This window comes from Phacochoerus africanus, chromosome 12 (assembly GCF_016906955.1).
Source record: "Phacochoerus africanus isolate WHEZ1 chromosome 12, ROS_Pafr_v1, whole genome shotgun sequence".
Taxonomy (NCBI): domain Eukaryota; kingdom Metazoa; phylum Chordata; class Mammalia; order Artiodactyla; family Suidae; genus Phacochoerus; species Phacochoerus africanus.
Genome location: NC_062555.1, coordinates 3348231 through 3374974, shown reverse-complemented (window position 1 = coordinate 3374974; position 26744 = coordinate 3348231). Strand labels below are relative to the sequence as shown.

At 37.1% G+C, this 26744-nt stretch overlaps 1 protein-coding gene across 2 annotated transcripts in view; it reads right to left on the bottom strand.

Moving 5' to 3' along the window:
* KCNT2 (potassium sodium-activated channel subfamily T member 2) overlaps positions 1-26744 on the bottom strand; it is a 344132-nt gene that overhangs the window by 129632 nt on the left and 187756 nt on the right. For both annotated transcript variants that reach the window (XM_047755168.1, XM_047755167.1), the window contains one exon: positions 10446-10554. In XM_047755168.1, coding sequence (XP_047611124.1) covers positions 10446-10554 — 109 coding nt within the window. The remainder of the gene's footprint in view (positions 1-10445; positions 10555-26744) is intronic.

Genomic DNA, 26744 nt, shown 5'->3' with positions numbered 1-26744 from the left:
ACTGGCTCCCTGGTGATTAAATAGCTAGAGGTAAAGAAAAGCAGAAAACCTGCCACAACAAAATGAAAAGACAACCTACAGAATGGGAGGAAATATTTGCAAAGGATGTGACCGAGAGCTCAATTTCAAAATAGACAAACAGCTCATATAACTCAACAACAATGCAAAACACAAACAACCTAACTGGAAAATGGGCAGAAGACCTATATAGACACTTTTCCAAAGGATGAATACAAAGAGCAAATAGGCTCATGAAAAATGCTCAACATTGCTAATTATTAGGGAAACGCAAATCAAAACTACAATGAGGTACCACCTCACACTGGTCAAAACGGCCATCAGTCTACATTCTTGATGAGAATAAAATTGGTGCAGCCACTATGGAAAACAGTATGGAGGTTCCTCAGAAAACTAAGGCTACAACTATACCATATGATCTAGCCATTCCAAACCTGGGCATCTACCCAGACAAAACTACAATTCAAAAAATACACATACCCCTATGTTCTCAGAAGCACTATTCACAACAGCCAAGATATGGAAACAACTTAAATGTCCATTGACAGAGGAATGGATGAAGAAGATGTGGTCCATATATGCAACTGAATACCACTCATCCAAAAAAAAAAAGAATGAAATAATGCCATTTGCAGCAATATGGATGCAACCAAAGATTCTCATACTAAGTGAAGTAAATCAGAAAGAGAAAGAAAAATTCCATAGGACATCACTTTTATGTGGAATCTACAATGTGACACAAATAAACATATCAATGAAACAGATGCACGGACAAGGAGGACAGACTTGCGGTTGTCCCAGAGGAAGGGATGGCGTGGCAGACTGGGGTTAGCAGACGCAAACTCTTAGACACAGAAGAGCAAACAAGGTCCTACCGCACAGCACGGTGATGAATTATTCAATGTCCTGTGATACACCGTAACAGAAAAGAACATGGAAAGAGAGTATATATGTGCACAGCGGAATCACTTAGCTGTACAGCTGTACAGCGGAAATTAACATATTGTAAACCAACCAAACTCCGAAAATGAAATCTGCTGTTGGAATAGACAACTAGTTCATCCTCTTGTTCATCACACCACTAGTGCCTGGAACAATTTATCTGCTCCCAGCAAAGCTCGATAAAAACGTTTTGAACAAATAAATGAGAATGAAAGAGGACATACCTCATCTTCTTCATAAAATATCAAGAAATGACTCAAGAGACAGAAAATCAGAGGTCTAGAATATGACAGAACATGCCTGGCATTTTCCCAAGTCGGAAGAAGAAATAACTTTTTTCTGGTTTTCAGAACCATGGAATCACGTCTTTAAAAATATATAGCCATTAAAAAATAATGGAAAAAAGATAAAGATGCTTCAAGCTCACTACATTATAAGAGGTCCACAAGAAGATGAAATACCTATTGGTCAGTGGCAATTAATCAAGTGTCAGTGAGAACCAGCTATGAACCTACCTATTAAATATGTAAAAGTTATAAAAAGCAAAAACAAATAAGCAATTGATATGCTGTGAGAAGGAACATAATATCACAGGTGTATTTAACTTAAAATAATTCACGCTGATGTTAAATGTTTAAAATTTTGATTAAATGGGACATGGCCATATAAGAAGCTAACATTCCAGGAAGCTGCGGGGGTATATGAGAATGCTCCATACTATCTATATTATTCTTCTGTAAATCTAAAGTTAATTAAAATTTTTTTTTAAAATAGGGAGTTCCTATTGCGGCTTAGTGGTAATGAGCCTGACTAGTATCCATGAGGATGTGGGTTCGATCCCTGGCCTTGGTCCATGAGTTAAAGTATCCAGCATTGCCGGGAGCTTTGGTATAGGTTGATCCCATGTTGCTGTGGCTGTGGTGTAGGCCAGCAGCTGCAGCTCTGACTCGACCCCGACACTGGGAACCTCCATATGCCGCATGTCCAGCCCTAGAAAAGCAGAAAATAAATAAATAAAAATAAAAGATTAAGCAAATGCAATGAAAAATAAAATACTGATTTTCACCTCTTAGGGGTGAAAATGTTATCTTGGTTACGTAGCAGAATGCCATTATTAAAAGCATGCTTACATAAAACGTGTGTGTGTGTGTGTATGTGTGTGCGTTTGTGTGTGGGTACACACAGAGTGAAGGCCCTGCACATGTGCAAAGATGTTCATCATTGAATGTAAATGGGCAGAACACAGGTTTTCATCGTATAATTTTTAAACTGTGTTTGATTCTTTGCAAAGTAAGAAATAGTAAGGAAAGAAAAAATATTTAAAGATTCCAAATTGTATTGGGTTTGAACATGGCCCTATGTTAAGTGGTTTCTGATCATCTCCATGATAAGATAAAAACTCAAACGAAAACACTTCGATCTAAAAATGGAAAATTTTCAAAGTTTTGGTAAATTATCTTTTGAAATATATAATAATTCAAAGCATTATGTTCTTAAGTAGGTTGTAAGAATGAAGTTTAACATGAGGTCTATGTGGGTGTTATAAGGGAAATGAAGAGTTTATTCAGCATGAAAAACTCACACCTCACCATTTGGTGAGAGTCAAGCCTTCTACATACATATGTTATTTAGAAACAGCTAAGATAATTTCCAATATTTATGTTGCTTGGAAATATTTTTCCACTCTCTTTTTTGGGAGAAAAAGTTGAGGCATTGGGATGTCTGGTGCTAGAGTAAAAAAATCAATGGCTAAACTCATAGTCAAATCATTCCTCCAAGATGCATGTGTGTATGTATGTGTGTGTATATATTTTAAAAAATATTTTTATAATGGTAGCCATCCATGACTATCTACTTTAAGAAAACATATGTTTATGGAGTTTTGTCAATTATAATGTTAAAAAATATTTACTTGTGCCCATTTTAACTTTTGTTGCAGCTGAAGTCTTGTTAATTTCCCAGAACTAACTCCTACAGTTCTAGTACCGTGAATCATTCTTCTCCTCATGCTTTAGTTGTGAAAGAAAAAGTATTTCATTCATGTAAAACTTTACTGTTGTGGTCAGATTCCTCCTTTCATTCAGAAACTTTCATTCAAATCTGTTATTTAGGAAATATCCTCATCAAAGCATGGGAAAGAACATCCACCAAAAACCCACAAATTCATGTATGAATTTTTTACATTCTTCACTCTTACAAATTTATTTACAAACAATTTCACACCCTTTCCTTTTACTTGCTGGTAAAAACTTACCAATTTGATTTTATGTCTTCTTACATTTGTTAAAATGAAGTGGAAAGTTTTTGGAGGACTCAGTAGATGAAAGAATATTAGTTGGCAAGGAAAAGGGACAAAAAAGGGAAATTAAATATGATGACATAACACTTTATTTGATTGGGGGTAACCTAAATTCAGCAGTTAATTTACTCATACAACAGGGATTCATCTCCCATTGATTTTCGGAGTAATTTCATGAGAAATTAGGAGACAAACGGCAAACATTTTAGATTCAACTGACAAACTGGAAAGTACAAGTTCATTCTTTAAGTTCATTCAAGGCTTTTCAAAAAGAAGTTCTTTTCTAGGTAAAGTTTTTTTGTTTTTTTTTCTTGTTCATTTGTTCTGCTTTTTGCGTTTTTTTGTTTGTTTTGTTTTTTAATGCGTTTCAGAATGTAGAGTGAAGTAAAAGATACGGGTTTGGTTTTGTTCTGATTAAAACATGGGCTACAGAAATATGTCTGAAAGCTGAACTATGACAATGTTTTGCCTTTTTCATCATGGTTTCGTCGCTAAGGAGAGCGAATTCACGGAGGCCTCAACAGCGTGGAGGTATAATCTTTTTTCCAGGTAATTTCAGATGAGGTATTAGACCTTGGAGAGGCTTTACTGGAATTGCTAGTCCTGCAGGAGGTTGACAGAGAATACAAAATGTTCTAAACCACATTTCTATGTTAGTCACAGCGAGGGAACACTGCCACTGCCTTTTCCTGTGTTTCAGCATCAATTGCCACTTCTAGAAAAGAAATGCAATGGTAAAAATTTTTCTCACTGGAAAAGAGATTTAGCATAACCAAAGCTATACTACCATTCAATTTTTGACCTAGAGAGGTTGACAAAACATAATCCACTAGAAAGAACCTCTTCTTGTACAAGAATGCTGTGTCAATATGCTGGAGAGAAGAAGCTAGTAAGTTTAGGCTGACATGGGCATTATGAAGATGTATCCGCCTATTCTGATATACAAATGACAATCACTGTTGCAAACACGCTAAGGAATACTAACAGCAGCAATGAGCTTCTAGATACAGCTTGTAAATACCTAGCAGAGAAGGAAGAGTATTCTGAAAGAGCCTAAGACTTGATTATGGCATGACAAGGGTTGTGATGGTGGATAAACCTGAGATATTCTGGGAGCATAACCTTGTAGAACTTGATGGGTTAGATGCAAACTGTGGAAGAATGACTCATGGGTTGTGGGTTTGAGTTCTCAGTACAGGGTGCTGGAAAGAATGGGGAAGAAATAGATGTTAGGTCAGGGAAAATCAGTAGCTATTTCTAGATATTTTAATTTCGAGACAGCTACTAGAAACCAAATGGAGATACTGACTGGTTGATTAGAGGAAAAAGATAGGAGTTCATAGTGGATATTTAAGGCAGGGATTTAATTTTGGAAACCATATAAATGGATGAGCTCCCCTAAGGAAAAGGCGTTATAAGAAAAAAAGAAAATTCTTTTGAATTTTCTTTGCAGAGAATGTTATGATATATGGGTATCAGCAATTTTTTAATTTCTCTTTTTCCAATGCTTATTCCTTTATTTTATTTTATTTATTTTATTTTATTTTAGACTTACTGCACATCTTAGGATTTCCAGAACAATGGTGAGTAAAATGGTTTTGGTAGGCACCCTTGTTCGTACCTAATCTTAAAGACAGACTCTCAGTATGGGATTATTAAATATTTTTTTTTCCTCTCCATTATTTTGTAGATAACTTGCCTTAGGTTAAGAAGTTCCTGACTTGTAGCTTCCTAACATTTTTACTTCTTTTTCTTTTTTTTTAATTTTAAGTGGTTGTTGAATTCTCTCTCAAATGCTTTTTTTTTTTGTCCATTAAAGTAATGATAATATTTTCTCCTTTAAAGTGCTGATCTATTTCTAGAATACTTACAACTTGATGATGACACAAGCTTTTAAATACATTACTTTGTTTTGCTAATAAATTTTCTATAATTTTTCAACTATGTTAATCAATTAAACTGGCCATGAATTATAATTTCCCATACTATGCTTAATGAGTTTTGTATCAAGGCTATAACTCTATAATATATAATCTGGGGAGATAGCTTTCTATTTCAATTCTCTGGAAACTGTACTCTTTGAATGTCTAAAATAAGCTCTTTGTAAAGTTTCATGGGAAACCCTCAGTTACTTTTCCTGGAGACAAAGATAATACAGAGTGGTTAGGAAGAGGAGACATAGGCAAGATTCATGATAATCATTCATTTGAGGGGTACTCATTACTAGTGGCTGATGTTCTTTTGCATATTTCTTTAATCATAACAACCCTATGGGATAGTTTCTCTTTTATCCACACTATCCATATTAAAGAACTCAAGCTTGAGAGATTGACAACCTGAGATCACGCAGTTATTGTGTAGCCGAACGAAGATCTGACGGAGGTCAATCTCATTCCAGAATTTGTATTATATATTTCTTCACTTTGACAAACTTATTATAAACAAGGACACACTGGTGAAGTTAAACATTGTTTTTCTTTGAACCAATTTGAGTTTATTTTCTTCTAGGAAATCTGCAGAGATTAAAATAATGAAATTATTTTAATGTTAATAAATTATTTTATTTTCCTTGAATCTCGTGACAATTAGTGTACTTGGGCTTATATTGAGAAATCTTTTGTTGTAGCTATTATTTTGTGGAGGATGTTATTTTTTCTGACGTTAGGCTTCCTATCTTAACTTCCTCTTCTGGTTGTATGAGTAAGAGCATATTTTTTCTATTGTTGAAACCATGTCCATGTGGACTTTTCTTCTGTGACTCTGATCCAAGTGTAAAAGAATACTTAAATTATAATAAGTATGATAAATACTCAGGTCATAATTTATTCCAGTAATGGTACAACAACTCCACAATTTACTTCAATGGATACCAACCGTCATTTTGTTCAGGAGCAAATGACCCATAAATGATCTAACCGGTAGATCTGTATGATGTAATAGTTGCTAGGTTGATACACTGTTTTAGTTTTCTAATATTTTCTATACTTATAAGTTGAATTTTGAAGTTTCTCTTCTTTATCGTCTAAAAACATGGATTTACTTTTTAAAAAATATATCAATAATAATCACGGTAGGATTTCCACAATTTAGGTTATATTAAAGAAGGTAATTAAATAAATGGAAATAAAAATATCTTATTCTATATCTTGCGATAACTGGAATCATGCTGTTCAACACTCATGAGAATATAACATCAAAATATAATCAACATTACCCCTCAGACCGATTGGTCAACCAATCTATGACAAAGAAGGCAAGAATACATAATGGAGAAAAGAAAGTCCCTTTAATAAGTGGCGCTGGAAAAGCTGGACAGCTATATGTAAAAGAATGAAATTAGAACATCCTCTCACAACATACATGAAAATAAATTCAAAATGGATTAAAGACCTGAATATAAGACCGGATACTATAAAACTCTAAGAGAAAAACATAGGCAGAACACTCTCTGACATAAACCACAGCAATATCTTTTCAGAACCACATCCTAGAGTAATGAAAATGAAAACAAAAATAAACAAATGAAACCTAATTAAATATAAATGTTTTTGCACAGTAAAGGGAACCATAAACAAAACAAAAAGACAACTCACATAAAAAGAGAAAATATAGGCAAACGAAGCAACTGACAAAAGATTAATCTCCAAAATATACAAACAACTCATATAGCTCAATATTAAAAATAAATAAATTAAATGGGCAGAGGATCTAAACAGACATTTCTCCGAAGAGGACTTACAAATGGCCAAAAAACACATGAAAAGATGTTCAACACCCCTAATTATTAGGAAAAAATGCAAATCGAAACTACAATGAGGTACCACCTTACACCAGCCAGAATAGCCATCATCAAAAAGTCTACAAACAATAAATACTGGAGAGGGTGCAGAGAAAAGGGATTCCTCCTACACTGTTGGTGGGGTTGTAAACTGGTACAACTGCTATGGAAAACAGCATAGAGGTTCCTCAAAAAACTAAAAATAGAATTACTGTATGATCCCACAATCCCACTCCTTGGCTACTATCTAGAGAAAACTGTATTTCGAAAAGATACATGATCCTCAATGTTCACTGCAGCACTATTTACAACAGCCAAGACCTGGAAGCAACCTGATGTCCATCGACAGAGACCTCATAAAAAAGAGGTGGGGATGGGCTGGGGGCTGGGGACTGGCATATGCACACTGTGGTATACGGAATAATGAAATAACTGGTCAACTGGGACCTGCTGTGTAGCCCAGAGACCTCTACCCAATATTCTGTTAGAGTCTATATGGGAAAGGAATCTGAAAAAGAATGGATGTGTGTATATGTATAAGTGAATCACTTCATTATGCAGTAAAAATTATCACAACACTGTAAATCAAGTATACTTCAATAAAAGGTTAAAATGAAAAAAATTAAACAAATATAATGAATATCATCATTGAAATATAATTTAAGATTAAAGCAATTCTTATTTTATTGGAAACTATTAGTTATCTATTGATGCATAACAAATTTCTTCAAAAATTACTGACTTGAAACAGTCAACATTTCATTTCTCAGAATTCTGAGGGTCGGCATGATTTTTTTGGGTTCATTGATGGGAGAGTTGGGAGATGGGGAAGTGGGGTGCCTGGGATGGATGAGCTTCACTTTCCACGTGATTTTCCTTCTTCTTTTATTTGTTTGTTTGTTTGTTTGTTTGTTTGTTTTTAGGGCTGCACCTGCTGCATATGGAAGTTCCCAGGCTAGAGGTCAAATAAGAGCAGAGCTACAGCTGCCAGCCTACAACACAGCCACAGTAACGCCAGATCCTTAACGCACTGAATGCGGCCAGGGATCGAACCCACATCCTTATGGATACTAGTTGGGTTCGTTACCTCTGAGCCACAATAGGAACTCTTCCGTGTGATTTGTCATCCTTGGGAAGGATAAATCCAGATTCTTCACCTACGGTCTCTGGGCAGTGTTCCAGTGAAAGGTTAGGAGAAACTGAATGGCCTTTTAAGGCTTAGTTTCTGAGGTCACATAATGTAGCATTTATCGCTGTTTATTGGTCAAAGTAAGTCACAGAACAATCCATATTCAAAGGATGGGGAAATAGATTCCAACTCCTCATGGAAGAAGCAATTTGGAATCACAACAGGACACAAACCCAGGGAGCATGGCACATTGGAGGCCATTATTTTAACAACCAACCACACCGACTAAGTGACAGTTTGATACAGTGCCTTTGGAAAGGTTAAGTCCATAATCTCTCTAACCTCATGCTGAGATATAAAATATATTATATTGGCTTGAGAGTCTCATACATCACCCCAAACTGCTTTTTATGGCATTTAAATGGAATCAGGATGCTTTCATCTTTTCCGACTATAAAGAGTTCCTCTGAGATGTTGCAATCTCGGCCATAAAAGAATACAGACATTATTAAAAGAAATTTCAGCAGAAGCTGTAAATGAGAAATATTGAGATAAACTATTGGACAGAATTTTAAAATCCTCCATTTGCTTCAATGGGTTTATCAAAATAACAGCAAAATGAGAATGTGAAAGAGAATCAGCTCAAATAGTCTTTGTAATATTTGCTTGTGAAAATGGACTATTTCAGTGAGTTTGATCTATCCGCTGTGAGCTCGTTGATGGCTTGCTAAAGAAGGAGGAAAACTAAAATCTGCTGTGAATTTTACTTACAACTAATTCAAAAGTATAAACTGTCTTCCAAAGCTACATATTGTTTTAAGATTTGCATTAAGTATCCATTTATTTAACACCTAATATGTTTAGATATTATTTATTTAATCCTTACTGCTAATTCTAACCAGTGGAATGGAGGCATCATATTATTATGGCCATTTAATAGGAGAAAAATATAGGGGCCAGAATACTAATTTGCCAGGCTAAACCTTAAATGGTGGCACTCAAATTTAAATTCATATTTTAAGAACTTTGACTAATGTCCATTACTACCTTCCTAAAAATTTTATCAGAGCAAATCATTATCAGGTATGAAAATTTTATAAAAATATTCCTTTTTGTAAATAATGATAAAAATAAGGCAGCTTAGTTACACAGGTCTTTTAAATAAATAATTGTCATTTCTTGAATGTTAATTGCAAATGTAACCGGCAGTAGATGGGATACTTCACATGTATTTTTCCATTTCATTTCAAAAAAATTTGTACAAAGGAGGTACTGTTACTTCCCATTTAAATCAGAATCTCTTGGGAAAAAATCTTCAAGTCAGATTTTAAAATGCCACCAAAGTTAAGAGTCATTGCTTTAAGTTGTTTCCCACACATTTTTAGAAAAAAGTGAGGTCATTAGTAGCAAGGCTAAAAGATAAAAGAGTCAGAGCAAACCGAAGAGCAGTAATTTCCTGGTTCTCTTATTACTTTAAAATTTCTTAGTGTTTATGATTTTTCACCTAAGTATCATATAATAATAGGTAAGCATTTTAAGGTATGTGAACACATCTTATGCAGGAAATAAATTTTGCAAACACATAAAATGATTTATATTTTAAAGACTTTTTGAAGTTTTAGACTATTAAGGGGAAAATTTTTTTAAAAGGTTCTTGTATTTAAAAAAAATTGCATATAAATTACTGACTGGATCCAAATTAGTTCCTATGGAAGCATTTAAGAAAAAAATAAAGTATCATTTTACTGTTCAATTTTCAAACAGTTTAAAGTACAATCTCATGTGAATAATTATTTTAATAGCAGCACTTTCATGAAAAGTTTACACGTATCTTTTTCTCAAATTGTTTTCAAAATCTACCCCTAAATTAAATCTATTTAAAATACTTGAATAATTCTAATAAATTACTCCATTGCATGATAAGTTTATATGTATATAAAATAATCTACAGCAAAGTATTATCTATATGTAAACATAAGTTAATAGATACAACATTTGAAATCTGTGTCTATATTCTGCACACAACTAATCTAATAAAGTTTAAGTTATCCAGTAAGTTCAGTTACCAAAGTCACCAAATTATAAGAAAAGGAAAGATCCATCATGAAGGTCCATATTTTAAAGTGAACACATTCTCTTACAACAACTAGAAGACAAAGAGGAAATCCTCCTAAAGAAACGTGAATATAACCAGTTGCCACGAACTTCAGAGACATGACCCTTACAATCACAAAGGGAATTCGAAGCAATTCAAGGATCTCACTGGAGGCCAAACTTACCAGCGAATTTGATATGGAATTTGTTTTCGGGCTTTAAGATCTGGACGTACAAAGGGCAATTAGGAGCAAAATCTTTTACAGCCCATGCTCTCAAGATTGTTTGGTGGTCCTGAAAGAATAAAAGTGGAAATATCATGAAAAAATTGAAAATTTTATAATACATTAAGTGAAAGTCATCCTTAAATCAGTGTATTAAGTGGTCACATCCGCCGTTTAAAATTAAATATACAAAACCGTTCATTGTGAGGCCTCACTTTGAAGGATGCTTATTGTTTTTATGAAAGAGAGCAACAATACCTAATTCAATATTAAGACATTTAGCAGAGATTAAGAGGGAAGTCTCTTGTCAAGCTTAAAAATCATTTTCCCAGAAACTACTTGAGAGGCAGAAACCTTCAGAAGTGCAGCACAACTTATAGTTTGTGATAACAGTTTCCATGGAAAAGATATGGGAGTATAAAAATTTCAACATACTTAGATTGGTAAAAGGCTGATAACTACAGTGACCATTCGCAAGGAGAACACACTGGTTTCCTTTTTTTTTTTTTTACTTTTTAGGGCCACACCCGCAGCATGCGGAAGTTCCCAGGCTAGGAGTCTAATCAGACCTGTAGCTGCCAGCCTTCGCCACAGCCACAGCAACACCAGATCCAAGCCACGTCTGTGACCTACACCATAGCTCATGGCAACACCAAATCCTTAACCCACTGAGCGAGGCCACCAGAGATCGAACCCACATTCTCAGGATACTAGTCAGACTTGTTTCTGCTGCTCCACAATAGGAACTCCTGTTTTACTTTTTTATTAACAGTAAAGGTAAAAAGATTTTGACTATGTGTGTGTTTATACATTGTGTGTGTTAGAAGAAATCAGTAACTTTCAGATATAAAAAAAATACAAAAGATTTTTTTTTAAAGATTCTAAGACGGGGAAAGTGAAAATCATGCTTGTCATGAAGTTTTACACATAATATCATCCCATAAATCATTACTTAATTAGCCAAATAAATCAAAGTAAATTACAGTTGGCCCTCAGTTTCTGGGACTCTCTGTGGATAACACAACACTAAGATGATCAAGTCCCTTATAAAAGGGGAATATTTATATATAACATATGCACCTTGTTCCATATACTTTGAATCATCTCTAGATTACTCAAAATAGTTAATACAATGTAAATACTATGTTAAAAGTTGCCACCAGGCAGTAAATTCAAGTTCTGTTTTTTGGAACTTTCTGGAATTTTTTCAAGCACGTGTGATCCACAGTTGGTTGAATCCAAGGATGCAAAACCCTGTTTACAAAGGGCCAATTGCATTCGGGAAATATGCCACCCAGTTAACTAATGTGTTTTATTTTATTTATTTACTTTCTATCGAAGTATAATTTATATACAACATTGCAGGTATACAATATACTGTTTCACTAATTTTAAAGGTTATACTCTACTTAAACTATTACAAAACACTAGCTACATTCCCTGTGTTGTACAATACATCCTTATAGCTTATTTTATACATAATTGTTTGTATCTCTTAATCCCCTACCCCAGTATTGCCCCTTCCTCCATCTCTCTCCCAAGTGGTAACCACTAATTTGTTCTCAATAAATGTGAGTCTCTTTCTTTTTTGTTATATTATTTAGTTTGTTGTACATTTTCAGATTCCATATAGTATTTGTCTTTCTCTGTCTGACTTATTTCACTTAGCATAATACCTTCAAGTCTATGTTTTTGCAAGTGCCAAAATTTCATTATTTTTTATGACCAAGTAGTATTCCATTGTGTGTATGTACACTTCTTTATTTATTTATCTGTCCATAGACAAGTAGGTTGCCTCCATATCTTGGCAATTATAAATAATGTTGCTATGAACACTGAGGTATGTGTATCTTTTTGAATTAGCACTTTTGTTTTTTTTCAGATATGTATCCAGGAGTGGAAGTGCTGGGTCATGTGGTAGTTCTGTTTTTAATTGTTCTTAGAACCTTCCATACTGCTGTCCACAGTAGCTGCACCAATTGACAGTGTCACCAACAGTACTGAAGTTTTCCTTTTCCTCTGGGTCCTCACCAACACTTATTATTTGTGGGGTTTTGTTTGTTTGTTTTCGATGATAGCCATTCTGAGAGGAGTGAAGTGATATCTCACTGTGATTTTAATTTGCATTTCCCCAATGATTAGCAATGTTGAACATCCTTTTGTGTAACTGTTAGCCATTTGCATGTCATCTAAGAAGTAAAACTGTCACTTTTTGCAGATGACACAAAACTATATCTAAAAATTCCTAAAGACATCATCAGAAAACTACCTGAGCTCATCAATGAATTCAGTAAAGTTGCAGGATACAAAATTAATATACGAAAATCCGTTGCTTTGCTATACACTAACAACAAACTACCAGAAAGAGAAATTAAGAAAATATTCCTATTTGCCATCACATCAAAAATAATAAAATACTTAAGAATAAACCTATTTCAGGAGGTAAAAGACCTATATTTGGAAAACTATAAAACACTGATGAAAAAAACTGAAGAGGACACAAATGGATAGAAAGCTACACTGTGTTTTTAGATTGGAAAAATTAATATTGTAAAATGACCATACTGCCCAAAGCAATCTATGGATTCAATGCAATCCCTATCAAAATACCAAGAGTATTTTTCACAGAACTAGAAAGAATAATTTTAAATTTTGTATGGAAACACAAAAGACCGTGAATAGCCAAAATAATCTTGAGAAAGAACAAAGCTGGAGGAATCAAGCTCCCTGACTTCAGACTACACTACAAAGTTACAATAATCAAAACAGAATGATACTGGCACAAAAGCAGACATACAGATCAATGGAACAGAATAGACAGCCCTGAAATAAATCCACCTGTTTTATGGTCAATTAATCTACAACAAAGGAAGCAAGATTGCAATGGAGAAAAAGCAGCCTCTTCAATAAGTGGTGCCAAGAAAACTGGACAGCTACATGTAAAAGAATGAAATTAGAACACTCTTTAACACATATACAAAAGTAAGCTCAAAATGGATTAAAGACCTAATTCGAAAACCAGAAACTATTTACACTCCTAGAAGAAAACATAGGTAAAACACTCTTTGACATAAATCATAGCTACATTTTTCTTTGGATCCATTTCCTAAAGCAAAGGAAAGAAAAGCAAAAATAAACAAATAGGACCTAATTAAAGTTAAAAGCTTTTACACAGCAAAGGAAACCGTCAACGAACTGAAGACAACCTACAGAAATGGCAGAAAGTATCTGCAATTGATATGACCAGTAAGGGAGTAATATCCAAGCTATAAAAGCAGCTCATTTAACCCAATATTTAAAAAGACGCAACCTGAGTAACAAAAGGGCAGAAGTCCTGAACAGGCTTTCTACCAAATGTCTATTTTCCAAACGCCTATAGCGAATACATTTTTTAAAAGAAAGCAAAAACAGGTTTTATTGTGCCATTGTCCACAGAATAACCGCTAGCCACATGTGACTGTTAGGACTTAAATTTAATAAAATTAATTAAAGAATTCATTTCCTTTATCATATTAGCTACATATCAAAGCCACATGTGGTAAATTCAAAGTTATATTGGATAGTGGAGATACAGAATATACAGCATTTTCATCACCGGAGGACATTTTAATTGACGTAAGTTTTAGGGAAAAGGAGGATTAAAAAATACAGGTAGATCTGAGGGGATATTTTGCGCAGAAAAAAGAAAGTGTTGTCAGTGGTGTGTAACTTTAAGTTGTACAAAAGTTAACGAAGAGTAAACCAAAATTCTTTCAGGGAACAATGTATGTCTTCCAAAACATAAAAAACAAGCCTAAAATGGTGAGATAGTTTATTTTATGTATCAACTTGACTGGCTCACAGGGTGCCCAAGTATTTGGTTAAACATTATTCTGGTAGAGTGGGAAATCCCAGAATGGGGAGAGGAAGAGAAGAGAAACAGCATATTTTGTGTACAGATTTACACAACACTGGCTGATCCCTGAACCTTGCTTTCATGGGGCAGAAAAAAAGCAATCTGAACTAAGATTTGAACCCCTGCCAACTGCAAGGGTGGTCCAGTTTGCATTTTGAGTTAACTCAAACTCAAAATGCAAAACTGCATTTTTAATGTTTAACTGCTTCCTAAAACAAGAACATCAATACTCTTGGAGGAATGAATGCAAGAGAATCCAAGGTTTCACAACAAAGCATGACAACCAGAATATAATGCAAAACTGCTGAATATATGAAGTGCTAGAAAAGTGTGACCTATTTTCCTAAGCAACAAACGAAATAATATCCCAGAGCTGCTGGCCTTCAGATGATCTAGATGTTAAAATTATCAGACAAGGATTAAAAGAACCGCTATATCTGTGACCAGTGAGGTAAAGGAAAATATGCTTATAACAAATACATGGAGGGAAGATTAGTAGAGCAATTGAAAATATTTTAATAATTGAATAAAAAGACTAAACTACCCCCCAAATATTCACTGGATGGACTTTGAAATAAAATGGAAAAGACAGAGGGAAGAGTCCGTGAACCTGATCACAGATCAATAGAATTTATCCAATTTGAAAACAAAGAAAAAACAGATGGAAAAAAAAACAGAGTCCAGGGACTTTGGGAACAAATATGAAAACATCTCAAGTAAGGTAACTAGCTTTCCAGGAAGAAAGAAAAAGAGAAATTAGAGCAGAAAATAAATGACGGCCAGGAACTTCCCCATTTTGTGAAAGACAAATTTACAAATCTAAGGAGTTCAGCAAATACCACACTACATAAACAAAATGATACTTCTACATCTGTCAAAACCCACAGAATGTACAACACAGAGTGGACCTCTAATGTAAACTATGAAATTTAAGTAAAAATAGTATGTCAGTAATTGCTCATCGATTGCATTAAAAATGTACCACATTAATGCAAGAGGTTAACAATAGGGAAACTGGGTGGGGGAGAAGGGCATATAGAAATTCTCTATATTTTTGGCACAATTTTCCTGTAAATCCAAAACTGCTCCCCCCAAAAAACAGTCTATTAAAAAAAGTAAATGGAAAAAGCATGAGGGTTAGAGTCACCCATCCTGGGCTCTAACCTCACTCTAGAATTTACAACCTGTGTGAGGAAAGATGAAAGACGTCACTCAACGGACCTGGTTTTAGGATAGGTTTGGCCATGTTTGTGCATGGATGTGGACAGCTTGCTCTTCTTGCTCTACCTGATCCTCGGTGACATGGGACATGGCCTCTCAGAGGTCCTCCTTCTGCTTCTCTGAGACCTCGTCTCCAGCCATTCTTTGACCTTATCCCTGACTAAACGCAGGTAGTTCTCGCTTTTCCCAGAGATGGGCACCCCCAGAGCACCTGCACCCCCTTACCCCTGCACTTGGCCAGTCCTCTCTCGTGGTGATGACGCCTTCTAACTACTACCCTGATGTGCCCACTCCTTTGCCACCTCGCCTCCCCCACCTGCATCCCAACTGTCACTTCTGGCTCGGAATGAAGGCAATGGCCTCTGAGTCAGCATATCCATCTCGAGTTTCATTGTTTTTACTAATTTTGTGTTCTGATCAAATTAATTACTGCTTGGAACTAAGATCTGATTATTGTATTTGGCTGCTTAAAAGCCTATGGGGGCTCTCATTGCTCTCTGAATCAAAGCCACACTTCTTAACCATGCTTGCAAGACCACTTACTAAACTGTCCCCAAACTACTCTTCTGGCCTTCGGACTCTTATTTTGTTTGTCTTTTGCCATGGTGGTGGTAGTTTTTTTTTTTTCCCCCCCTTTTTGGCAGCACCAGTGGTATAGGGAAGTTCTCAGTCCAGGGACTGAAATCCCAGCCACACTGCAGTTTTGGCAATGCCAGATCTTTTAACCCACTGTGCCCAGCCAGGGATCGAACCCACACTTTCATAGCAACCTGAGCCACTGCAGTGAGATTCTTAACCCACTGAGCCACAGCGGGAACTCCACCTTTGGACTCTTTATTCCAGTGACAAGGCATTCTCCACTCCTGAGCCTCCAGGATTTCCCACGTGGAACAATTTATCTGGAACCATTTGTCACTCACTCTAGGAACCCCCTTCCTCAGAATGAAGTCTATGCTACTTGTTTGCATTGTATTCTGCATTTGCCCAATGATACCATTAACCCCACCTAGGGTTTTTGTTTTGTTTTGTTTGTTTCACGTCAATCCCCACTAAACTGCAAGCTCCATGAAGACCAGGGTGATGTCTTTATCTTGCTCACCCTCAGCACATCCCAAGCTTTCATGTGCCTTTCACAGATGAATAAGAAAAACAATATTTATTTCAAAGAGATACTGTAAGCATTCAATGAGATAATGGAAAGAGCATCAGACACATAAAGCATTTAGCAAATCGTTCAGCTCAGCAGATGAACAGATGGGATAATATACTTTTCCTAAAGGACCGTAAATCCTCCTTGTTTTATTCACACATCATACCCTACCAAGATATCACCAATATCCATCATCCTGTGAGCAACGCATTAAGTGAGGAAACAGGAAAAGAGTGCAGCATACTACAGCATAAATGTCACATAAGGAACAGAAAATAAATGTTTTCTACTACAGATAATAAAATAGGCACAGAAACAAGATTTTTAATTCTCTTTTCTAAAAACAGAGGATGATATACATTTTTTAATTTCCTTGCTGACAAACTAATCCTTAAAGAAGATACTCTATGTAATTGCAACCAAAAAGTAGTAGAAGTGCCAACTGTACCAACTTTGAAATAAGCAACCTACAATAATATAGAAATGTAGCATAGGGTGTGATCCTGCCATCCTAGCTTTTCTTGCTGCTGTGAAAACGTTTCACCTCAATTCAGTTCACCTAAAAACCCAGTTGACTACAATGTCTTCATAAAATTCATCTTTTATCATTTGAAGCATGGAAAAATTATTTGCTGGCATGTTAAGGACCTAAAATAAATCACTGCATCTACTATAGGTAGTTTCTTTTTTTTTTTTCCTCACTGAACTCCAAATGACTGTGAAAGAACGCAGGCATTTCAGGTGAAATTTTCTACATGAATTGTTTCACCATAACAATCTGTCATTTTCATTAGATTCTCCAATAAAGTCTATGACCCAGAAATACTAAGATATTCGTCTGATCAAAGGTCACTTTCAACGCGATTTTCAATTTATGAAATACATCAGTAGCACTGTGAAAGTGATAGAATTATTTTTTTATATTTCACATATATTTTGCTAGCATATCTATTGAACACTTTTTTAAGATGACTCTAATTTAAAAATTAAAACTGAATTATGAAACAGTATTTGTAAATAAATAATTTGGGCAACTGAACAAAGTAGACAAAACACTTCTACAAGAGAGAGTATAAAGTCTTGCAGCTAGAAGCACTCAAATGTGCCACTTTATAAACAATTTAACCTGGTACATTTAATTAGGGAATCGAATAATAGGATGATTATGCATTAAAGTGTTTCAATGCCCAAAATGTATCTGCTTAAAACAAAATAAACCTTTTTTTAAAAAGGCTTAATATGCCACTCAAAAGATTCCTCTTCAGCATAAGGATTATTTTGAGCTGATTATTCTTGAGACAATGCAGACACTGGAGACGCTCTTACATCAGAGTAGAATTTATCCTATCATAAGAAAAATTCATACTCAAATGGGAAATCTCCATTTGTAAGATTTGTAACTCTCTCTCTTTGTACCAGAGGGGTGACTATAAACCACAAGAAAGGCTCCATGGAGAAGGCACCAGACTTAAACCTGCACAGCAACCTTCCTATACTTTTCCTGACAAGCTGCCACAACCAGCCTCTCCTCTCCCAAATCGCTCTTTTGTCTTTGGCTGAAGACAGGATTTAAGGTGCGGACCTGGACCGTTTGGGGGGTTCACTCCGTTTTCCTGGGTACCGCCCGCGTGCACATGAGGCACGCATGCTATTTAACTTCTGTGTGTTTTGCTCTTGGGAATCTGCCTTTGATTACAGGGGACTCTCAGCCACTCTCAGGAGAGGGAAATTACTTTTCCTCCCCTGCAAGTGCAAACAGCTTATTTCATTTCTTCTTCTCTTGTGGTCTGAATGGATCATATAGGGAAATGAGTGCCGGAGTGCCCAATGATTATTTGCATTCTACTCTAAGCTTCCATATATTCATATATTTCCCTGCAATACACGGGGGAAAAACGTCTTTGCCATTTAAGAGGAAAGCGGACAGCATGGTATAAGATACAGTTTTTTGGCGTCCCAACTCCAAGTCTTTGGAGTCAGATGACCAAGAGGGGCCTTAGAATTTCCCTAGGGTTGACTATCTGACAGGTTTCTTCAAGACTATAATTGCCCCCAACCTCCGCCTTCTTAGCACATCGACTTTAGAAAACTCTCGCTTTAAATTCTTTTTCTGTCCCTTTGAGATGTACGTAAATCTTCTCCCAGCCTCGCATGGTTTTACAACAGAGAAGCATCTCAAAGGCCTGGGGGCCATCCTTTTGAAATGTGATCATCCATCGGAGGAGAAAGCTTCCCTACCCCCAGTCTCTGTGGGAGGGAGGGACCTTCACTTTCATGAAGAAGAGTGAGCAGATGATGGCTTAACCAGACTGGCCCACCTCCTCAACCCAGAGCTCTCCCGCTAGCTCGCCCCAGAGACCTTTCGTTCAGGAGTTGCATTCAATCTCTCTCTCCCAGCGGGCAACAGCTTTTACTAAAGTCTCCCTTACAATTTTGCTTTGACCCAGACAGAGTTGGGTGTAAACACGAGGTATGTGAGTTACTAACTCTATACTGCTAGAATGGTTAAACGAAACAGCTAACCTGAACCCTGGTTTATTAATCAGCAAGTTGGAGCTAGTAATGAAACTGAGTGGGATCTTGTGGGATTCCTGGGCACAAAAGCTTTTCTGTGTGCCCAGTTTCTTGTTCTTAGGAAAGGGGCCTCATTAGCTTCCATGGCCTTCCCTGAGTTCAGACAGCTGGCAGATTTGGGAAGGAAGGGGATGCCAAGACAAGGGAGGAGAGTCAAGAAACAAGAGTACAGCCTTGCGGCAGGATCCTGATCCCTCCTAAAGGGATAGGCACAATGACATAGGCATCTGACACACCTAAGAGAAACATTATATTCCTTGTGCTTCTTTTAGAAATGAATCCTTTAAAATGCAACAGCTTGGAGCCATTCCTTGCACATCTTCCTCTTCGACTGCACCCTAAACACAATTAACTGTGAGTTAAAGATTAGGCACCCTGAGCTCAACTGTCTCTGGGCTAAAAATTATAAGAACACGATGGTTTTCAGGAAATTTCCAAGTTTGCTCTAGTCTCTGATCACTATGCCCCTTTGGCAAGTACTGCTATTCTATGAAGAATCAAAATGCCATAACCAGAACACCACCACCAGCGTCACACTGAGAACTCCCGACATCAGCCTCAACGATCAGGATTCTCTCAAAGAAAGAGGGATGCGTGTTTGCCCCCGATTCTTCTCTGAAACCCTGTTTTTCACATTTTAGACGATCAAACTCCCTGCAATTTTCTCCAAGTTTGAGCAGAGTCTTTAAGGCATTAGCCTACTATGGCCTCCTTTGCCTGGCCAAGCAATACAAGCTCTTTTTTTTCTCCTTCACCCCACACTCTGTCTGTGTGTCTATTCAGCAGCCTTGGACAGAGGCCAAGTTTCTGCAATGGTAATAACTTCCTTGTAGGGTTGCTGTAAAAAATACACCTCATACATAATATGTATACATATATATGTGGTCTCTAGCCTGTAACTGATATTTAGTGATGGTTAATAAATGAGGGTGTGATGAGGTAGTTCTTCGTTTTTTATTTCCAAGAAGGAAGCAGTCTAAAAATTAGTAGTGCCAAAAAAACAACTAAAGGAGAAAAGCAAACACTGCAGGTTTCTTCAGAAACAGATCACTTAAGTAAAAATTCATGTGCCTCATTCAGCTAAGAAAATCAAATTCTTTCACCACTGCAGAGAAAGGCTATCCAGAGGGCAAATTAATTATGCTTCATGAATTAGAATGACTCAGAGAAGAGACTTAGCTTTGAACAAATCTTTAAATTAAGAGCACATCTACTGTTAGATTGAGCGAACAAGATGTTCAAAAGGAAAGCATCTGAATCTTATAAAACATATCACCATATAAGACATCCTCCCTCTGTCCTTTCCCTGCCTTTTACTTCCCAGATCGCTGTCTCAGGATGTGATTCCAGGGAGGGTCCGAATCACCGCCAAGTTCCATCTATCGATGCTACAAGTTTTCACCCTCTGCTACCTCTGCACCCTCATCTTCACTTTACTTCTTATCAGCTTACAACAAATGTTTATCCAAAATAATCAGACCCCTGCATACACAGTCCCCTGGCTTGCCTCTCTCACTTAGTACCACTCTGCAGGCAAAACTGCAACCTTGCTGAATCTAAGGCTCCATCAACCACAAGGAACCACAGGCTGGGCATAAACACACACAGATGCTAAACAGACCCTTCTTTAAATTCATGGCGGCCCATAACATCACCCAGCAGGAGAGCATCCCTCGGGAACTCCACATCTCTCCAGTTCACCCCCTCTCCCACGATCTTAGACAACTCTTTTACATCTTCTTCCCTCCGCAAATCTCTACCATATGATGAGCTCAACTGCTGTAAAAAAACGTAGGAACAGTTGCGAGAAGAACTTCCAGAGCTCTACTACATTTGACCACACTCCTGCCTCTGGATCCATATATCACGTCTTCTTTGTTTCTAAAATGGATGAGCATTTGACCATGTACCAAAGGAGCATCTTTCATCCATGCACTGAATCACATCCTGTCTTGTACATCCTAACGTGCACATGGAGGAGAAACCAGGCTGCTCCTTCAACGCTTCTCTTAGAAATCTCGGCCTAAATATCCAAGTTCAACACTCTCAAATTCCATTCTTTGTCCAATAAAACACTACTCAGCCAAGTCCTCTGCCACTTTAAAACAGAACAGCATGTTCCTCACCTCCACCTGGGACCTCACCAGAAGCACCTTTAGTATTCATAATTCTAGCAACATCCTATCAATGACGGCAGAAGTATTCTCCAAGACGACAGACGCTTTTTCTACATCACTTCTCTTCTCCTTCCGAACCCTCATCAATGCTCCATTACTGTCAGTTTTTCTACCAGATATTTTTTCAAGGCAATCTAAGCTTAGTCAGTCATCCACCTCAAAACATCTCTCTACCCATTAGCCAATTCCAAACCACTCCCATAGTCTGAGGTATTTATTCCAGCAGCACCTTCCTTCTAGTGCTAAGTCAGCCGCAACAATGTAGCACAAACTTGGAGGCTTATACAAAAAGAATGTATTGTTGCAAGTTCCCATTGTGGCTCAGCAGTAAGGAGCTCGACTCTATCAATGAGGAGGTGGGTTCGATCCCTGACCCTTCTCAGTGGGTTAAGGATCTGGCATGCCATGAACTATGGTGTAGATCACAGACACAGCTCAGATCCCGTGTTGTGGCTGTGGCGTAGTCCAGCAGCTGTAGCTCTGATTTGACCCCTAGCCAGGGAACTTCCATATACCATAGGCGCAGCCCTAAAAAGCAAAAAAATAAAAGAACAATGTATTATCTGACAATTCTGAAGGTAAAAATTTCAAAATCATGGTATTAACAGAGTTGTTCCTTTTTGAGGGCTGTAAGGAAGGGATCCGTTCCGGGCTTCAGCCTGTGGCTCGAAGATGGTTGGGTTCTAGTGACATCACATTCTTCAATTTGTCTCCAAATTCCCCTTCATTAAGGACACTAGTCATACTGGATTAAAGTTGATGGGAATGAACTCAGTTTAACATAATTATCTCCGGATGATCAAATCTGAATTACAAGGGATTAGGACTTCCACATAAGAATCTGGAGGGCAGGGAACACACAGTTCAACCCAGAAGAGCTTGTAATTTAATAGTGGACATTGCTCCTATACAACTGGGAAAAGTTTCAAGAGTCAAGTAATAAGTGTCCCAAGAAAAGTTCCCTGGGTACTATTGATATTTAAAATGTTAAAAAGAGAAAAGAGCCTTTAAAGAAAGTGTGTGTGTGGGGGGGGGAAATGGCCTAAGATTTAAGAATTGTACAAAGAGTAAGGACACAAATGCAACTGGAGAAGGAGAAATAACTGGACCAAAGAGAACAAACGATGAAGATAAAAACAGAAAGTGATTTCTACCAGGGGACATGCAGTGTTCTTGGAAAGAAGCGTCCAGCGATGTGGGTAAAGGGTAGGCTGGCCTGGGAAATCTTAGGTGGTTCTAAGTTTGAAACAGCAAGTGCTGCTTTTTTCACTAAGTTAGAAAGAGGAGAAGGAATGGGTGATACCTACAGGAAGAAAAGTAGTTTGAACGAATATGTACCACAAAAATATTCGAAGGAAATGAGAACATGGTAGCGTCTGCAATGCTCTCTCCCATAATAATTAATGAGTTTTATAATTATATTTTTAAGTTACTCTTTCACCTCTCTAAATTAATCATTTCATCTAGACGTCAACCCTCCCTGCCATTTCATATGCCTCTTCCTTCTTCATTCTTCTCTCCTTTACACTCATCACCATCTAATTTTCGGTTAATTTACTTACTCAGTATATTGATCACTTCGGATAGATCAGCCCTGTGAGAACAGAGATTTTGCTGCTCTGTTCATAAATGCATGTTCAATGGGTTCATCAGTGCTTGGACCACAGAACACTCAATAACTACGTAGGGGGTGAATGAATTAATGGTTAAAAGTGGTGACAGTGTTATACTGGGCACTTTGTTTTCTTCTATAAAAATATCATGCTCAGATCTAAGATGGATACAAAGAATTACGTCAATTAGCCCCATGTAAATTTGAAGCTAAATGCAATAAGCCATATCAACTTTATATGAAAACATAAATAATAAATCAACATGACAGAATCGTAATTGCAAACAGCAAATCTACAGTAAATAGAAACCCCCCAAAATGTAACGAGTGGTAACACGTACCTAGAATGCACAGCTTATTTTGAAAATGGAAGTTGGGGGGTGGCAGGAAACAACGTAAGAAAGAAAAGAGACACTGCAACCAGAGTCATCCCTGTGTCATTAATGAAGGGTGTGTACAAGGTCACACCCTTCCAAGTGTTCACGGAGTTCAACACTTAGAGTCACTCAGTCAATAACAGCAGAAAATTTAGTTTTGGAAGGTAAATGGTATCGTCCTCAAATGCAAAAACGGAAACTACTAAAGGCCCAAACTGGATAATGGTAAGTTGGGAAAGAAAGCTGAAGAAAGAAAGAAACAAATGTCGGGGGTTTTTATTAATAAGCAGAGACACAAAGTATATTATCAATAGTTTAACAGACCTGAAGTAAACGTATTCTTCTAAGGGACAGATCAAGGATGAGAAAGAGTAGAACAAAAAACAGACTGAAATTACAGAAAATGCCTGAAATTATACACACACACACACACATATATAATTGTGTGTATAATATATATGAGTGTATGTATATGTATATATGTGTATATATGTGTTATATGTATATATAAAATATTTCAATCATAATTCCAAATAGTGGAATGACTTTTCTTTCTTTTTTTTTTCTCTCTTTCTTTTTTCTTTTCTTTCTTTCTTTTTTTTTAGGGCTGCACCTGAGGCATATGGAAGTTCCCAGACCAGGGGTGGAATGGGAGCTGTCACTGCCCACAGCCACAACCACAGCAAAGCAGGATCCAAGTCTCATCTGTGACATACTCCACAGCTTATGGAAACATCAGATCCTTAACCCACTGACTTAGGCCAGGGATCGAACCCACTTCCTCATGGATACTAGTCAGGTTCTTAACCCACTGAACCACAACAGGAACTCTGTGGAATCACTCTTTTGAAGGATGTGTGATCCATTTGGCCAGGAAGCTAACATCACCAGGGAAGCAGTTTGCTACATGGAAGGCATGATGGATTTGAACTGACCTGGCTAGAACGCAGACTCCACCACTGTGGGAAATCTAATTAACGACTCTGAACTTGGAAATATTTGTTCTCTCATCTGTAGAACAATTGCAAGGAGGAAAAGACATAATGCACACAAAATGCCTGACCATGTGAAAGCTACCCACTAAATGACAAATCTGTCTGGTTCCTTTTTTCTTTTTTGTATTAAATGGACTTGAAAAATTGAGCTAACCTGTGTATTCCAATGTTAGCAATATTGACTAAGACTCCACTTCTACATAAACAATATTAGAAGTGTTCCTAAAATATGGGAAGTGTTTTAAAAGTTATCTTAAGAAAAATAACTGGACATTTTCTTTAAAAAAACAGATACCACTGGCTTCATTCCTTTCAATTTCCCGTCCTTTGAACAGAGTTCAGTAATAATTTTGATGCGATGGACATTTAGCGTTCACATCATTATGGCTCATTTATAATAAGTCATGGTGAGTGATACAGTTACATTTCCAGTCTTCCATGATCTGCGCTTTCCTTTGGAGAAAATACTTGTCACTTTTGGCCTATATTTGGTTTTCTAATCACTCACCACTAATTCAAGATCTGCAGTGTTAGTTTGCTGGGGGCTGCTGTCACAAAGGATCAGACTGAGTGACTTAAGCAACACAAATGCGTGTTCTCTTAGCTCTGGAGGCTGAAAGTCCAAGATCAAAGTGCTGGCAGGTTCGTTTGCTCTGAGGCTTCCCTCCCTGGCTTGCAGACTGCTGCCTTCTTGCTACCTCTTTGTGTGAACTTCTTCCATGCCCTCACACACACCCTTCTTGTCTCTCTGTATGTCCTAAGCTCCCCGTCCTCTTTTAATAATTCAATGAATTTTATTATAGTTGTACAACCATCATCACAATCCAATTTTAGAACATCTCCATTCCAACCCCCAGTCCATCCCTCCCCTGAACCTGTCCCCTTTGGGAACAAAAAGCTCTTCAAAGTCTGTGAGTCTGTTTCTCTTCTACAACTAAATTCATTTGCATCCTTTTTTTTAGATTCCACATATGATGTCATATGATGTGTGTCTCTCACTGCCCAACTTCACTTAGTGTGATAACTTCCAGGTCATCCATGTTGCTGCAAATGTCATTATTTCGTTCTTTTTTATGGCTGGGTAATATTCCATTGTATATATGTACCACTTTTCTTTAATTATAAGGACAAACTGTCAGGTTTAATTAGGGCCTATCTTAATGACTTCATTTTAACTTAACCATCTTTTTTTTTTTTTTTTTTCTGCTTTGGCTGCACCCACGGCACATTGGAGTTTTCATGCCAGGGATCAAATTTGAACTGCAGCTGCGACCTATGCCTCAGCTGCAGAAATGCTGGATCCTTAACCCACTGCAACACAGTGCGGACACCTTAGTTACTTTTTAAAGGCCCCACCTTCAGACACAATCACATTTTGAGCTGCTGGGGGCATGGGGGCTTTAACATACAAATCAGAGGGGGACACAAGCTCCCCACATCTGCTGACAAGTGGAAACTTCCTCTACATAGAGTTAACCATGTTGGGGTATACTGATTTCATCGTTTTTCCAGAGGCAGCCCCTGCTAGGTGCACTTAGAGTTGTTGCTCAGCCATCTTCCTAGAACCTGCTCTGACCACAACCACAGGAACTCCCACTCCCTCCTCTGAGTTGGCTTCTATCTTCCCATTCCCCAAGGTTTTGGTAAAACACACTTCCCAGAAGCTTCCTAAGGACTGTGCAATTTTGAAAATCTTTACTATCTGAAATATCATTCTTGTTGGACTGTTGCCAGGATACAGAATTCCAAGAGGAAAAATATTTTTCCTCAGAATTTTGAGAGCCCGGACCCACTGTCTTCTGGCTCTGGTCTTACTGATCAGTCTGAAGACATGATTCTCTACCCTTGGTTTCAAGGGTTTTCTCCTACTTTACCTTCTCCTCATTGTCATTCTTTTCTTTCTCTGGGTCCTTTCTTATCGCAATCTCTCTGATGAGCCTAAGCCTTTTTTAGTCATTATTCTGTAATAAGTGGGCCCTCTCAATTGGACAATTTCAGTCTGAAAAATCTGATTGTATTATGTCTTTGAGTAAAAGGTCCCCCACCATTTTCTGGATCCCTTCTTTAAATTCTTACTATATGCATATGGTTTCTTTGCTACTATTTCCTGACTACTCCTTTAATTTTCCACTACATGGCTTTAGTTTTAATTATATATACAATATATTATATGTGGTTTTAATATATATTATATAATACATATAATATATAGTATATATTATATGGTTTAGTTTTCCATTGTATGGTTTTATTTTCCAT